The following is a 13,890-nucleotide window of genomic DNA, read 5'->3' as shown; positions in this document are numbered from 1 at the left end:
ACACATGCTGGAATTCGACAAAGCCACCAAGTTGTTCGCTGAAACCGAAACTTTATTTGACTTTTTCCCGGATGCAGACCCGCTGCGTGTAAGCATTGGAAGCATCAATGGTGAAAGCACGTCCCGGATTCTTCAACTAGAACTGATCTTGGTCAAAGAACTGCAGACTGATTACACGGTCCACTGAAATCAATGTTTGAAGGGATGAATTGTAGATTATACAACAGAACATTATCATGTTCTCCTCCGCTGAGAGGTAACGTTAGGTCAGCAAAGTAAAGCCCCCGGGCGCGCAGTGGCTACGATCGACCCTGTCAACGATCTCCAGCAGTCTTTACAATGCAATCTTTCGATGTCTGCTCGTACCCGGCGAAATAGCGGGAACAAGGTATCGTCCTAGGGCAATCCTCTTCGATTTCGTACGCGATTCCCGATGACAAATCAGCGATTTCGAATGAGGAAAAGCCAGTGTCTGACCAACGGCAGTGGGCGATTAGATCGCTAGAACCAGAAACGAAAGAGGGCGAGTAGTACGGGTGGTCGCCGTGAAGAACAGGTACTGAGATCACATCCCTGCTTCCTATAGGCTGGACAACGGTCACTCCAGCGGCTTGAAAAACAGCTCGTCCCCCAGAGTCGTCTATATGGAGCTCCTTGAAAGCATGCACCCTCATGCTATCCTGAGTTTCTAAAGAAAGCAGATCCACGCCACCTCTGATAGTTTCTGCCATTTGCATCTCGACATGAGCGCGGAATCGGATAGGATAAGGAGTTCCACCAGTGACCCGTTCCCCGTACCGGTTGCTAGCCAAAGGAACACGATGTATTTGACCTGCTCCCCAGATGATAATAGCGTCATCGGTAGGAGTAAACGCAAAGGAAGGATATGTTCCCATTGGTGCCCAAACTGAGCTTAGATCATACGTTAGGCCGTCGAAGACGTGGTGAATGGTACCGGTGTCAAGGTCCCTGGAAAGACATTGTCAGATGATACCAACGGTGCGAAAAGAGCGCATACTTCAGGACAAGAACTTCATGGTCTCTTACTCGTCGTACAAATGCGAGGGTTCGTCCATCCCGAGATAGCTGGGGTCGGCTGGCACCACCAGGAAAAGCATCAACAAGGGTCTCCTCCTCTCCACTGGTCACATTGAGTGAAAAAATGGAGTAAACGCCCTTATGTATGTCTACGTGGCATGCTATCAATAGATGCAAGGTGGTGAAGCGACTAAAGAAAAATCACCTTTGCCTACGGAAATAATATATGAGTCTTGGACGTTTTTGGCGTAAATGAGAGTATCGTTGCTCCTCCAAAGGAATTGCTCAGGACCTATCTGTTGATTATCATAGTCGTCCACTGTCATACCAGCAGGAAGAGTCCTGCCCAGGATACGACGGCCACTCTGCGGCCTGATCGGTTTCTGGGGTTCGTCTGAGAGCGACGGGACATCGTACTCCCACCCTTCCGACGCAGACAGAGTGATTTTTGAAGTATACCATTTGGATGCGATTATCTTGTTGCCCGAAGGATGGAATCTTGCATCGGAAACCCAGCGAAATGTCTCATTCGTTACACGCCTCGCTGAAATTCAAGACAGGTCAGACAATATGATCCTGACAACAAAGAGGCAAGCAATACTTACCTCCAAGCCTGCCCTCACGTTTCAGGCGATTAGATTGCTCGTCGAGGATACGGGGCAACGCTACCGTCGGCCTGACGTCCATCTCATGGCACCCACACCAGGCCATGACCCAGATATTCTCTACTCCTAACCCTGCATCACTGCGAAACACAATCCTGTCGCCCTCTGGAGAAAAATGGGGGTCCGAATCGTAGGGAACACCAAGTAGGACAGGACGGGCCCTCGCCACACTGTGACGATCCTGCTCGTCACCAGGGATACAGTACACGTCTCCAAGCATGTCAAAGACGATATCCCCCGTCGTAGGATGCACATCCAAACGCAACCAGGTCCCCTCCTCAACATCGTACTCGAGCAGTCGTGGGTATGGAAAGTCGGTGGATATATCCCAGGGTTCCTGTTCGCGGTACGGCCAGATGTTGTCCTGCCATTCGGGTGCTGAGTCTGTGGTGTGTATGGTGCTGAAGTTGAGGCTGAATAGCGATGCAGAAGCGGCACAGATAAGAATGAGGACGAGATATCTGACACTGAGTCTGGGTCCTTGGTTGACCAGGCAAGCCGGCGACGATGCTATGTGAGAAAAAATCAACGACAGTATAAAAATATTTGAGCTTGACCCGCACAGTTGTTGCCCGTAGGGTCAACCTTTGAAGCAAGTGTGCTCATTATTGACTCTTCCCATTACCGTCGACCCTGCATGTAAAGTGTAGCACATCACAACACGGCAGAAATTCGGAAGTGCCGGTTCAAAGTTGGAGAGTAAGAAAAAAATTGGTTGGATTTTTGCGCAGGCCGCTAGATAGCCAGCACATATGTTACTTTGATAAATTCGCATATATCTGAGCAATAAAAATCCGAATAGCAAAATTTCTTAGGCTTCAGCTTCAGCGGTGCCGTTCTTAGCCTCTTCCTCAGGCTTGGCTTCCTCCTTCTCATCATCCTTGGGGGCCTCCTCATTAGAGTGCTCCTCTTTGTGCTCTTCTTCAGCCTTAGCGTCATCCTCTTTTGCGTGCTCCTCTTTGGCTTCGCCATCTTCTCCCGGCGCTTGCTTGCTTCCAACGACAGCCGCGTTGACACTGACATGCGTCATGATTTTACAGTGAGACAAGCAGAGCCGGACAATCACTCACGTCAACATGACTTGAACTTTTTCTTTTTCATCGCCGCCGTCTGGATTGGGTAGCTCCACCGAGAAGCGCTTAGTACCTTTCCAGCCGTAGCTGCCAGTAGCAAAGCTTGTGGGCAACAGTGCCAATGTCGCCAAGAACCCAGGATCAGCTGAGGTAGCGGGAGCCGACTCGTCGTCAGCAATACTGGGAGGTGTGTGTGTTACATTAATGTGTAAGGGAAGAGCCTTGTTCTTGAATGTGGATGCGGGCAAGGAAGCCTTCGAATCAAAACCGGGGGGTTCAGAGGGTTCCCTTACCGGAATAATAGAGTAAATGTATACCTTAGCACCTCTTTTACCGCCCTTCTTTGCGCCCTTGGTTGCTGTGGCATGTGTGCCATTGTCAGTCTTTGCCGCCTTGGATGCTCGGGTTGTGGGGCCAGTAGTGTCGTCAGACGCTCTTTTCGTTCCTAAATATGAAAAGGTAAGTAAGTATCAATCAGAGCAGAAAATGAACTAGCCAGCCATCTTTATTGTGGAGAGCGGAGTTACGCTGTGCAGAAATGGGTGAGGATGATGGGGTGCGTCTAAGAATGGTTGACCAAGGAAATGAATTGATTTTCGATTTATATTCCCCCCTGGCGACCACATGACGTCACGCGTCGTGCCACCAATGTCATGTGACCAGGCGCGTTCAATAGCCGAGAATAAACCGGCCGCAGAGAACGGCGTCCTTGTGTCCGCGACCATTAGGCGAGCCAGGGAACAAAAGCCGGAATACGCAGAGACGGAATGGTGTGAAAGCAGCTTAATTCACTAGAAATACAAGTCAAATACATACGAATTACAGGTCAAACTCAAAGTCGGAATCATCTCCGTCATCTCCTGAACGTCTGATATTTTTCTGTGTTCTTCCGTTAGTAGAGGGTGGCAGCAGAACGCATCCGAGCGGAAGGATCACGGCGGTCTTCCGAATCGTCGTCGTCCGAGTCGTCGTCACCACGTCGTTGCTCTGTCGGAGGAACATCGGGGAGGTCGACGGCGCCAGTCATTAGTAAAATGGCTTCCAGCTCTATGCGAAGGGTGAGCATCAATGAGCCGACTCATGACCGCAAAAACCGCACCTTCAGACCGTCGTTCCCGGTCCGAGCCCCAAGCGATGACTTGATTGCGAATCTCTCCTTTCCGGTATATGATCAACATAGGTATACGAGAGTCGGGGAGGTTCGGTATGCATTTATCGCCAACGATGGATACAAATTTTGTCCGGGGATAGCGTGTGGCCAATGCGCGAATGTGCTCAAAAGTACGTTCGCTTCGAGGAATCCTTGTGGTTCGACGAGTTAGACATTGGGTAGGAGTCTCAGGCAAAGCCTACGTACCCGTCTTTATACAAGAAACAAACGACTCCTGTACCCTTCTCTTCGTCATCATCCTCTTCATCGATCTTGCTTGCATCAGTCACTTCTCGAGTATAGTCGTCCCGTCCGATGGGATACACCCGTCCGAACCGGGCTTTTTTCTCAGCATTTCTTTCCAAGGCTATACGTTGTCGTCGATGGGCAGCGATCAGGCGTTCCGTCTCATCGTCAGGAGCATCTTCACTCAGCTCTTTGAGCTCGGAAGGTGTGTAATCCTCCAGCATCTCTTCTAGCGTCGGAGACGGTGGAGGTGATGGCGATGAAGGTGTAGGCTCTCGTGGGGGGATAATACCATGCTTCCGAAGAGCATCGTTGCTGTATACTGTACTCAGCCACCGATGACAGGAATAAGTCAGGAAAACGCACAATTCTGTATCTTCGTTGGGATTTATTGACATTATGGTCCTTCACGCAGACAGTCAGAAAACGTAATGCTTATATATTCCTTGGCTGTGACTGGGGCGCAGTCGACCGTAGAATGACTCAGAGGAGAGGGTGATGGTGAAAGAGAAGCGGTACACGTGGTTATGCTGTTCCATTTGGATAATGTGATATGCAAATCCGGATTTCCTTCCCTCTCTTCTCTCGTTCTCCTCAGCAAGCTGTCAGCTGTAGAGACGTGTGGTGCACCTTGTTTCCTGACCCTGCCTTCCTACCATGTCCGCAATCGAAGGGGACACTTTGATTCCCCGCAAGTACCAAGAAGAGGTCTTCGTCCAAGCCCAAGAAGGCAATATCATCGCAGCATTGGGAACTGGTAGCGGCAAGACCTTCATTAGTATCCTTCTCATTCGATGGATTGCAACCAAGGAGGCTTCCCAAGGCAAAGCTGTCGTATTTCTGGTTCCGAAGGTAGCGCTAGTCGAACAGCAAGGCGACTTTATCGCCAAACACACGTCGTTACGCGTCATAAAGCTGCACGGAGCTCTCGACATAGATTTGACCGACAGGGCTGGATGGCAGAAGAAATTCCTGCAGAATGACGTCTTTGTGATGACAGGTAGCCGTGCCGCATTTATATTTGCAGCACGCAGTACTTATCTGATGCGTCACCAGCGCAGATATTCCTCAATCTTATCACTCATTCGCTGTGGAGCATACCGAAGGTATTGATTTCCTACCGCAGCAGTCTGATATTAACTCTTGGGATAGGTCTCTCTGATCGTTTTCGATGAATGTCACCATACACGGAAGAATCATCCGTACAACAGCATTATGCGCGAATACAAACATGTCGCTACCTCTGACCGGCCAAAGATATTCGGGATGACCGCCTCTCCCATTCTGAACCCACGAGATGCCATTCGTTCCATGGAAGAACTCGAGGCAAACCTAGACGCCACGATCGTCGGCATTCAGACGCATGTTTCCGAGCTTATGGAAAACTCGCCTAAGCCATCGGAGGTATTTTCCATTTATTCATTACGTCCACACGTTTATTTATCCTTTGCCGCAGACTATACAGATATACCCGCCTCCTCCCTTGAGACCCAGCTGCCCCATCTCTACATTATGGGCCTCGTTAACTGTTTTCGATATCATGCAATATTCCGACATTGAGGTTCCTTGGGCAGAAATCGAGCGAAGATACCATGTAACACTCCACAATCTAGGTCCCTTCTCAGCGTCTCTCTATCTTCATGCAGAGATGTGGCATCAAATTAGGACGTTAATACTGCAAAATAGCAGTTTCATCTCAGAGTCCGCGGCTGGGGAGACCGTTGAAGTTGTTACCGCACCAGCCCCCAAAGAACTTCCTGCTGAGGTATACCACATTGCTGAGATCCTCCTCGATTTTCAGTCCTTCTTCATCCTCGAGTCGAATCCAACTTGCTCGCCATTACCCATTCCGCTCGAATGGTGCACACCGAAGATTAAGACACTTGTCGACGTAATCCTGGCACATCATTCCTCCACTTTCCAGGGCATCGTATTCGTAGAGCAACGGCAGACAGCTATGTGTCTCGCCAAGCTTCTTCCCAACATTCCGCAGCTCAACGGTCTCGTACGATGCGCAGATTTAGTGGGCCATGGTGTCAACAGCGAAGGAGTGTCCAAGGACATTACAACGGCTAATCAAGGAGAGGTCGTTAAGTCGTTCCGAGCCAAGGAAATAAATTTACGTCAGTTTACTGCATTCCGTTTCATGGCTCTTGTTTAATCGGTTTATGACAGTTATCGCCACTTCTGTAGCTGAAGAGGGCCTCGATTTTCCGGTGAGCCATCATACCTTAACCGACCGCTTACCTTCCCTCATACGGAATCATCATCTAGGCCTGTGATCTGGTCATCCGTTTTGACAAAGTCCAGCATCTGGTAGGATATGTTCAGTCTCGTGGGCGTGCTCGAAACAAGGCCTCGAACTTTGTTATCATGGTTCAAAACGACGACATAGCCTACCTCTCCAAGTACCAGCAGCTATGCTCTGCAGAGCCCGAGCTAAAGGCAATCTACCAGGCCCGGCGGGAGGAAAGCGAAGTCAAAGCCGCGACAGAGGAAGAAGAGGAAGAGATACTTGATCCCCTCGACCTAGCGGCTCGCGAGCGGTATGACATTCCGTCGACAGGCGCTTTCGCCAGCTACGATAACTCTATATCGTTGCTTAACTACCTATGCTCCCTCATTCCTTGCGACAGGTACACCCCTCAGCATGTCCCTGTCTATACCGGAGATTTCCAATCGACCCTTCGTCTCCCTGCAGCCCTTCCGATCCCCTCTGAAAACCTGCTTTTCCACGGTCCTGTGAAGCGCTCGAAGAAGGAGGCGAAACGCGCAGTAGCCTTTCAGGCTGTGAAGCGTTTACACGCTCTAGACGTTTTTGATGACTACCTCCTTCCGGTCTCTAGTAAACGTCAAAACGACAAGGATTTGGATGGGAGAGCTATACCTGAGGTCAACGTTCCGGAAACATTGGATGTTCCGGTTCGGGATCCTTGGACATTAGGTCCTAATCTCTGGATGCATGCGGTCTTTATCGACGGGCGACATGTTGCTGGGTTGATCACCGGCACGAAACTTCCTGAAGCCTCCGTTCGTAGTTATTCTTCGGTTGCCGAGATTCGACAGGCCCAACGAGTGCCCCTGACCGCGTCAGAGCGAGTAACCATGGATCAGTATACGAGGCAGGTTATTTGGCATCGCAACACAGCCAGAGAGACCATTCTCCCCCTCAGCCTTTTCCTTGTTCCAATGACTTCGTCTCACTTGCCTGATTTTGATGCTATGAACCGTCTTCTTGCTGACCCTCAAGGGACTTCTGATTGGAGCAGCATTGGTGAGCAGGACTATAACAAAGTGATGGTCTTAAATCGAAATCAGAACGGGAGGCCTTATCTCCTCCATCGTATCCGCCACGACCTTACTCCCATGTCAACTCCTCCTCCTGGCTCGCCTGAAGCTACTTCCGCAACCTACTATGAGTTCTTCGTCAACCGTTGGACTAGGAAGAAATGGACAGCAGAAATTCCCACTGATGGACCCATGATCGAAGTCACTATCTTACCCCGTTCGAATATAGGTTCGTATACCCTTGAGTCGCAAATCGACAAGGCATCCCAAGGATCTCAAAGTCAGCTGGTTCGCCTTCTACCGCTTGGTTGTTGTGGCTGGCTAGATATGTCGTACGATATGATCCAGGCTTATCAAGTTCTTCCCCAACTCAGCCGTCGTATCACCGACATATATCGTGCCTGTCAAGCAAGGTTTGAACTAGGACTTCCTCCAATCTTGGATGACCTGCTAGTCCAAGCCTTGACTATACCGGGCACCCAAGCCAGCTTCAACAACCAGCGCCTGGAAACCCTAGGTGACGCCGTATTAGAACTCTGCACCACTGTTCATCTCTTCAACAAGTATCCCTACCGGCACGAAGGTCAGCTCGATAACATGAGGCAGGGAAGTATCTCCAATCGTTTCCTCATGGTGAGAGCTTTGGATGCGGGCTTGCATCATTTCGTTACCGGGGAGTCTCATAGCTTGAGGACGTGGAGATATGTTTTGGACGAGGATGGTGATTCCGAGGATGCGAAGCGCTATGCACAACGGACGTACCCAAGGAGGAGTCTTCAGGATTGTATGGAGGCTACGTTGGGTGCAGCTTTTGTTACGGGTGGGATACCTATGGCTTTGCATGCAGGTTTTGCGCTTGGACTGGCTATGGGAGATCCCACACCTTGGCCGGAACGTTATGGCATGAAATCTGAAAGAGTCGTGTCATCCCTCTTCTCTCAGCTGGAGGAACGACTAGGGTACAGGTTCCGGAATGGCCGTCTCCTTGTCGAAGCCGTTACTCACCCTTCGTTCGCGTCGTTCGCTGATACTACTTCCTATCAGCGGCTTGAATTCCTAGGGGACGGTATTTTTCATTTTTGTTCTTGTAACCTGCTACTGCATTCTGATGTCATTGATACAGCATTGCTGGATCTCGTCGTGGTGCATTATCTGTACGCAAAGTTTCCGGAAGCCACCTCTGAACAACTGGCTCTTCCCCGAACTAAGGCTGTCTGTTCAGCTGCTTTGGCCTTTCTAGGCGTCAAGCATCTCGACTTGCATACAGTCGCACTCATCAACAACGTGGAGCTAAGCATGGCTATGGAAGATTACGTTCCCATTCTCAAAACGCTTTCAAGTACGGATATCGTTACGCAGGGATACAAGTATGATCCGCCAAAGGTGATCAGCGATATTTTTGAGAGTGTTATGGGTGCTGTCCTCATCGATTCGGGATATAACTACGAGCTTGCTGCAGCGATAGTGGAGTATGTTATGGAGGATATACTGGTCGTCCTTTCTCCGACTGTTCGCCGGGATCCCGTTACTGAGCTGTATCAGTGGGTCGCCCGTTCAGGCTGTCGAAACAAGATTGTCATCTCGTGCGACAAACACTGCTCTTTTTTTCGCGTTACGTTTCTGACGCTTGCTTCGTAGACACGAACCCAAGGGGAAGCACGTTGGCGTAGTGATTTATTTGCATGGCGAGCATATCGTTGGTCCGATCGTTTCCAGCAGTCTCGGCACCTCAAAATTTGCTGCGGCTGAGAGGGCTTTGGGGATCTTGAGAGATGACACCAAGGACAAGAGTCTGGATCGGATATGCAACTGTTCCGAGTTAATGGATGTTGATACAGGGATTGCATTGGAATCCGTGGGTGATGGTATCGAGAGACTGTCATTACAGAGAGATGGCGTAGAGGAATCCGATTTAGTCATCCTGCAAGCAGAGGGTGCCAACTTGGATTATACGATTGAGTGTGGCTGACATTGTGTCCTATACTTTGCAACAATGTTCTTTATATTTTTAACCAGTGTTTGTGTGGTTCAATCAGTTCGGATAGTGGAATGCCCAACAATAAACCGCGTCAGTATGGTGGCTTTCTTTATATTAGTCAAGAAGTTAGCTTGATGAATAGATCGCATATCTACGTATATGATGAGTCTCAAAAAATTGATCTACCACCCTTCCTCACCGGCACAACGTCCTCTGTAATTACATTCTACCAACAAGTCAGCTAGTGCATGTTCAGGGTCAGAATAAAAATCCATCAACGCCCAACCCCGAAGCCTTACTTCGGAGCCGAATAGATCTTTAGACTCGACGACGTCCATACCGCTCAACAGATCCAAAAGCCACGCCCCAACTCTGCTGTTGACTCCCTCCACACCGAGTCCCCATCTCGGCCAACCGAACCCTTGCGCCACGGCAGGCGGAGTAGCGAGAGGGAATGACGCAGCAGAAAAGAAAGTGATAGACAACGTCTTCTCAGGCTGGGCATTGGCAGGAGGGTACATCAAAATCTCCGTTGATAGTGCAAACTTCTCTGGGATAGACAAAAAGGAGGGTATAGCATACCTCAAGACGAAGTGAGATAGACATACTTGAGATGACGACTATTGCTCACCAATCATGCGTACGGACGTGGGTATCCTTACATTCCCAAGTAAAGCCATCCTTGGCGCTATCTGGCCAGTTAGTAGGATGAATCCCCAACCCTTCAAGACCACCTTCCCACCCGTCTCCATTCCCCCCAAACCGGCTAATCAGCACCACCTTTCCCCTCACCTCTCCAAGGGTCGGCACCCGGTTCTTCAAAAACCACATATCTCTCCCTCCAGGACCACTCCACATTTCCTTGTGCACAGTCCGCGAGAACGTGCTGGGCTTGGTAGTGGCAAAGTCCTCTTGCTTCATGGACATGACGATGGTTTCTCGGCAGGTTTCTGGGGCGGTTAGGAAATTATGGATGGTGCGTTGGATGTCTTCGAAGGGCGTTCGTTGGGGGTAGATGCCGTGGTAGGCTATAAGACGGGAGTTGATGACGGCGAGGCGGATGTCGAGGACCCTGATACCGGATTGGAGCTGGACGGCGAGGGGGGTAGAAGGGGATTGGCATTGGGATATAGGCCATCCATAGAAAGCCATGCTGATGGGAATGAGTCGAGGATGGTAGGTTCAGGAAAGGACAGTCCTACCTATCATGCGTGCCTGAAAAATCATTAGTATTGGGCATCACAGCTGGTATCATTCTATCAAAACTTACCAGGCAGTAGTAAGGAATACAGTGGAGACGCGTCAGGCATATCCGAGAGGAATGCAGAGACGTTTCTCTTCGGTAGGATTATCAATTTGCGATGATTTATGCTGATCTTGCATCTTGGGGGTCACTTGTATACCTCCCTGATAGAATTACTGGAGTACTCACCTTGACTGCATAAACGGACCAAGGATGGTCGTCCTCTACCTCTAAACGCTGCCAAGTAGCTCCGGTTCTCATAGAGAACCGAATCATAGCTGGGCACCATCCCTCTGTGTCCTTCATAGCTGCCTGACCGAAGAGCGCTAATTTCCTACAACGGCTGGGCACCTTTGCCTCCAGTGGGATCCGAGAAGCCAATACCAGGTGTTCATCACAATCCTTGCGCTTGTCGTCCCAAGAACAGATCATAGGATCATCGGTCAAGTTCAAGACAGTGAGCTGCATAATGAAATCCGTAGAACCAGTTGGGGAGAAGGGAGGGAGGGATATAAAGCAAGAAATAGGGTGGTACCAGTCTCAAATATGCTCCAACAGCTGTCCCAGCGCTAATAGCGGCATCGTGGAAGCGGCGAGGTTACCAATCGGAGTTAGCCAGATATAGTTACTCAAATAAACACGCCAAAATAACGCGTCTCTCCTTGTGACGTCGTACTGCACATATCATATCGTAAGCTATGCTACCTGTACGTCTTGACCGTCAGACAGCGACCACCGTCCTTACCTATCAAGGTGCCAGGTGTTGAAGGCATCTGTCCATGATGTTCGGTACTTTGCTGCACTTTTACGTGGCGTCAATTTTGTCAACGTGAGCGGCGACACACGAGCGATACATATGGAGTATCCTCAGCTTGTGCTTTAGAGGGCTACGATTACTGTCACCAAGAGAGGATTTATCGCAGTGGTAGAAGAAGCACGGACTCTGTTGGGTTTGTAGCATCTCCCTCTCTTGCTTCAGGGCTAACACGAAGCATTAGGAACCGCATATATCTTTTCCGACGTCTTTGACGAATACGAATATAATTCCGAATCTCCAAGCAATACACAGGATAGCGCAGACGACGAAGATGGTGCCAATGCCGCCTTTGAAGTACCATTGAACACCCTTATCGAGTGTCTAAACATATTCGGAACCGCGGGCGGGTCCAACTACAACACCCCCGGAGGCGGCCGACATACTAGATGGAAAAAGGTTGGCGACAACGACGATGGTGATGAGCGCGACGACGATGACGATGGGGGACGGGGCAGGATACAACAATTCTTTGGCGGTAGCTCTGAAAAGAGGACGGGGATGCGAATGTCGTATGCTGGTGCTGGATACCCCTTGACTCTGCTTCTGTGCGTGTATGCTATGCTATCTCCCCTCTGTGTCTCAAGTACGTCCCCCGCCAGTGCTGAAGACTCGACCGGTCCGACAACGACGTGCGAGATATCTACATACGATGCCGAACCTCACCTCGAACTTCCATTTGATCTGGAAAAAATGTACGTTACGTGAGACAAAGTACTCCGTGGACGTCATCACTGACCTTGAAACCAGGGTTCTCAAAATCATTCTCAAAGTGAGCAGTCCTCCATTTCGTTCTTTGTGTATCTTTTCATTTCTACTAGTCAGAATGGCTACGCGACGCACTCTCAGAATTGGATCCCTCATGCGAGAAACTAACGTTTATTGGAAATCCTCCCCCCAGGGAAGATCCCCAAAGACAGAAGGCCAAGTCACGGGTAGGATTGAAGCCAATGCTTCGCATCCAGGCTACAGGAACATTCGGTAGCACCGAGGTGCGTGTGCGTAATCCTCTAGATTTCTCTTGCATGACAACAGAAAACTTAGATGGACTACCCGAACGACAGAGACGTCCTAGAGACTTTTGATTGCGCTCAAACCATCAGCTTCAGGTTCAACGCTCTGCACACCTCCATGCGTTTTCTGACATCAAAATTTTAGTTATCGGTTCGCTCACATCTCTCGGGCGCTGAGAGCTCTACAGAGCTCTACAAAGACGTCGCTACGTATTGACGATGAGGGCCTGCTGAGTCTTCAGTTCCTTATGCCATCTCCTTCACCCAAACTAGGGAAAAGGGATGAGGGCCCAGCGGCTTTCATAGAATTTCGTGTGAGTCTGCAGATAGCTTTCTCGCCCTTAGCTCAATTGTCACGTTAGTGTTTAGCATTGGACGATGACTAGTTCATGTTGTATACTTGTACTGCATTCTTATGAATACGACGCTATACTTGTCGGGTGGGACGCCGTGCGGTGGAGATGCTTCACAGCCCTTTCTAGGCTTCAGGCTCAAGTATTCACCAAAAGTCGTGTGGATGTTGTCGTATTCTTGAGATTATTTTCACCTTTTTGTTTCCACTTTCTTATTCGCAGACTCATTTCTTCAACCTGTTAGCACAATCTCTGATATCTTTGCTTTGACGTCTGACCTCGGCTCTTGATTTCATCTAGACTCTAAGTTTCAAGTTTTCAGCTCTCATTTCGCTTTCGATTTGTCCCTGCCTCCCCTCGCATCCGAACCCATTCCCCCTTTGGCTGAGACACATAGGGAAGTGCATAGAACGTCTCTCCACCCTCGTCCATACCCTCACTGTCCTCAATGTCTCCACATAAATCGCCAAACTCGGTACGAGCGCACTCTACCGCCCCAATATCTCTCCCTCGCACTGCGCAGACCAGTCGCGCCGACACTCGCCGAAGTTGAGATGGAAGACGAGTATTACCTCACCCTATGCACCGGCTCACCCTACGCAGAAAACGTCGCCCTCTCTCACAGGGCTGAACCAGCATCTTCGGGTCAGTTCTCTTGTGTTTTCCTGAGCATACCTTCAGGGTATGTCTCTTAGGTCTTTGTGTTGAAGTTGGAATTACTTAGTAGGAATATGAAGAGTCTTTCTGGTGTCTTCGTGGTTGAACACCTCGATGTACTTACGACGACAAAGTGGTTGCGCTACTAGATATTGACATCGTTGGTCATCGACGGGGCTTGTTCCATCGTGATTCTGGTCCACACTTACGAAGTGCGTCCTCTTGTGCTCTTGACCAATCCCGTGCTAAATTCAACACGGTTGTAGTGTCTGGTTAACGACGCTGGTTCGTCCCCTTCACTTTCACACACTCAGGACTCCGTCAATATGGGATTCGCAAGAGACGCGGCAATCCATCCTGATATAAAATTTA

General features: G+C 49.7%; 6 protein-coding genes across 6 annotated transcripts; 2 read left to right on the top strand and 4 right to left on the bottom strand.

Annotated features, from left to right (window-relative positions):
- Positions 1-314: 314 nt before the first annotated feature.
- Positions 315-2,368, bottom strand: EV420DRAFT_1684074 (uncharacterized protein; the record flags this gene model as incomplete). The annotated part of the gene is made up of 5 exons (XM_060479252.1): positions 2,267-2,368; positions 1,644-2,213; positions 1,244-1,582; positions 1,019-1,187; positions 315-969 (listed from the first exon to the last, which is right to left on the bottom strand). The coding sequence occupies exons 1-5, from the start codon at positions 2,307-2,309 to the stop codon at positions 315-317; spliced, it is 1,776 nt and encodes a 591-aa protein (XP_060321651.1). The 5' UTR covers positions 2,310-2,368.
- A 30-nt stretch (positions 2,369-2,398) lies between these two features.
- EV420DRAFT_1344331 (uncharacterized protein) lies at positions 2,399-3,348 on the bottom strand. The gene is made up of 3 exons (XM_060468955.1): positions 3,273-3,348; positions 2,774-3,221; positions 2,399-2,719 (listed from the first exon to the last, which is right to left on the bottom strand). Exons 1-3 carry the CDS (start codon positions 3,277-3,279, stop codon positions 2,515-2,517), a joined length of 660 nt encoding a protein of 219 aa, XP_060321650.1. The 5' UTR covers positions 3,280-3,348; the 3' UTR covers positions 2,399-2,514.
- Positions 3,349-3,624: 276 nt separating this feature from the next.
- EV420DRAFT_424612 (thioredoxin-like protein) lies at positions 3,625-4,699 on the bottom strand. Its single transcript, XM_060482045.1, has 4 exons — positions 4,539-4,699; positions 4,134-4,487; positions 3,876-4,078; positions 3,625-3,821 (listed from the first exon to the last, which is right to left on the bottom strand). Exons 1-4 carry the CDS (start codon positions 4,568-4,570, stop codon positions 3,748-3,750), a joined length of 663 nt encoding a protein of 220 aa, XP_060321649.1. The 5' UTR covers positions 4,571-4,699; the 3' UTR covers positions 3,625-3,747.
- EV420DRAFT_1598137 (P-loop containing nucleoside triphosphate hydrolase protein) lies at positions 4,689-9,457 on the top strand. The gene is made up of 8 exons (XM_060474991.1): positions 4,689-5,172; positions 5,229-5,278; positions 5,325-5,576; positions 5,629-6,295; positions 6,348-6,388; positions 6,447-8,526; positions 8,584-9,043; positions 9,099-9,457. Exons 1-8 carry the CDS (start codon positions 4,830-4,832, stop codon positions 9,427-9,429), a joined length of 4,224 nt encoding a protein of 1,407 aa, XP_060321648.1. The 5' UTR covers positions 4,689-4,829; the 3' UTR covers positions 9,430-9,457.
- Positions 9,458-11,269, bottom strand: EV420DRAFT_1598123 (PLC-like phosphodiesterase). The gene is made up of 5 exons (XM_060474990.1): positions 10,871-11,269; positions 10,709-10,814; positions 10,641-10,653; positions 10,070-10,591; positions 9,458-10,020 (listed from the first exon to the last, which is right to left on the bottom strand). Exons 1-5 carry the CDS (start codon positions 11,147-11,149, stop codon positions 9,621-9,623), a joined length of 1,320 nt encoding a protein of 439 aa, XP_060321647.1. The 5' UTR covers positions 11,150-11,269; the 3' UTR covers positions 9,458-9,620.
- Positions 11,270-11,339: 70 nt separating this feature from the next.
- Positions 11,340-13,135, top strand: EV420DRAFT_1771228 (Rad1/Rec1/Rad17). The gene is made up of 10 exons (XM_060481089.1): positions 11,340-11,388; positions 11,442-11,510; positions 11,565-11,631; positions 11,680-12,043; positions 12,098-12,190; positions 12,246-12,267; positions 12,317-12,487; positions 12,540-12,604; positions 12,654-12,822; positions 12,871-13,135. The coding sequence occupies exons 1-10, from the start codon at positions 11,380-11,382 to the stop codon at positions 12,892-12,894; spliced, it is 1,053 nt and encodes a 350-aa protein (XP_060321646.1). The 5' UTR covers positions 11,340-11,379; the 3' UTR covers positions 12,895-13,135.
- Positions 13,136-13,890: the final 755 nt, after the last annotated feature.

This window comes from Desarmillaria tabescens, assembly GCF_030435595.1.
Source record: "Desarmillaria tabescens strain CCBAS 213 chromosome Unknown EV420scaffold_199, whole genome shotgun sequence".
NCBI lineage: Eukaryota > Fungi > Basidiomycota > Agaricomycetes > Agaricales > Physalacriaceae > Desarmillaria > Desarmillaria tabescens.
This window is presented reverse-complemented; position numbering and strand designations above follow the sequence as displayed.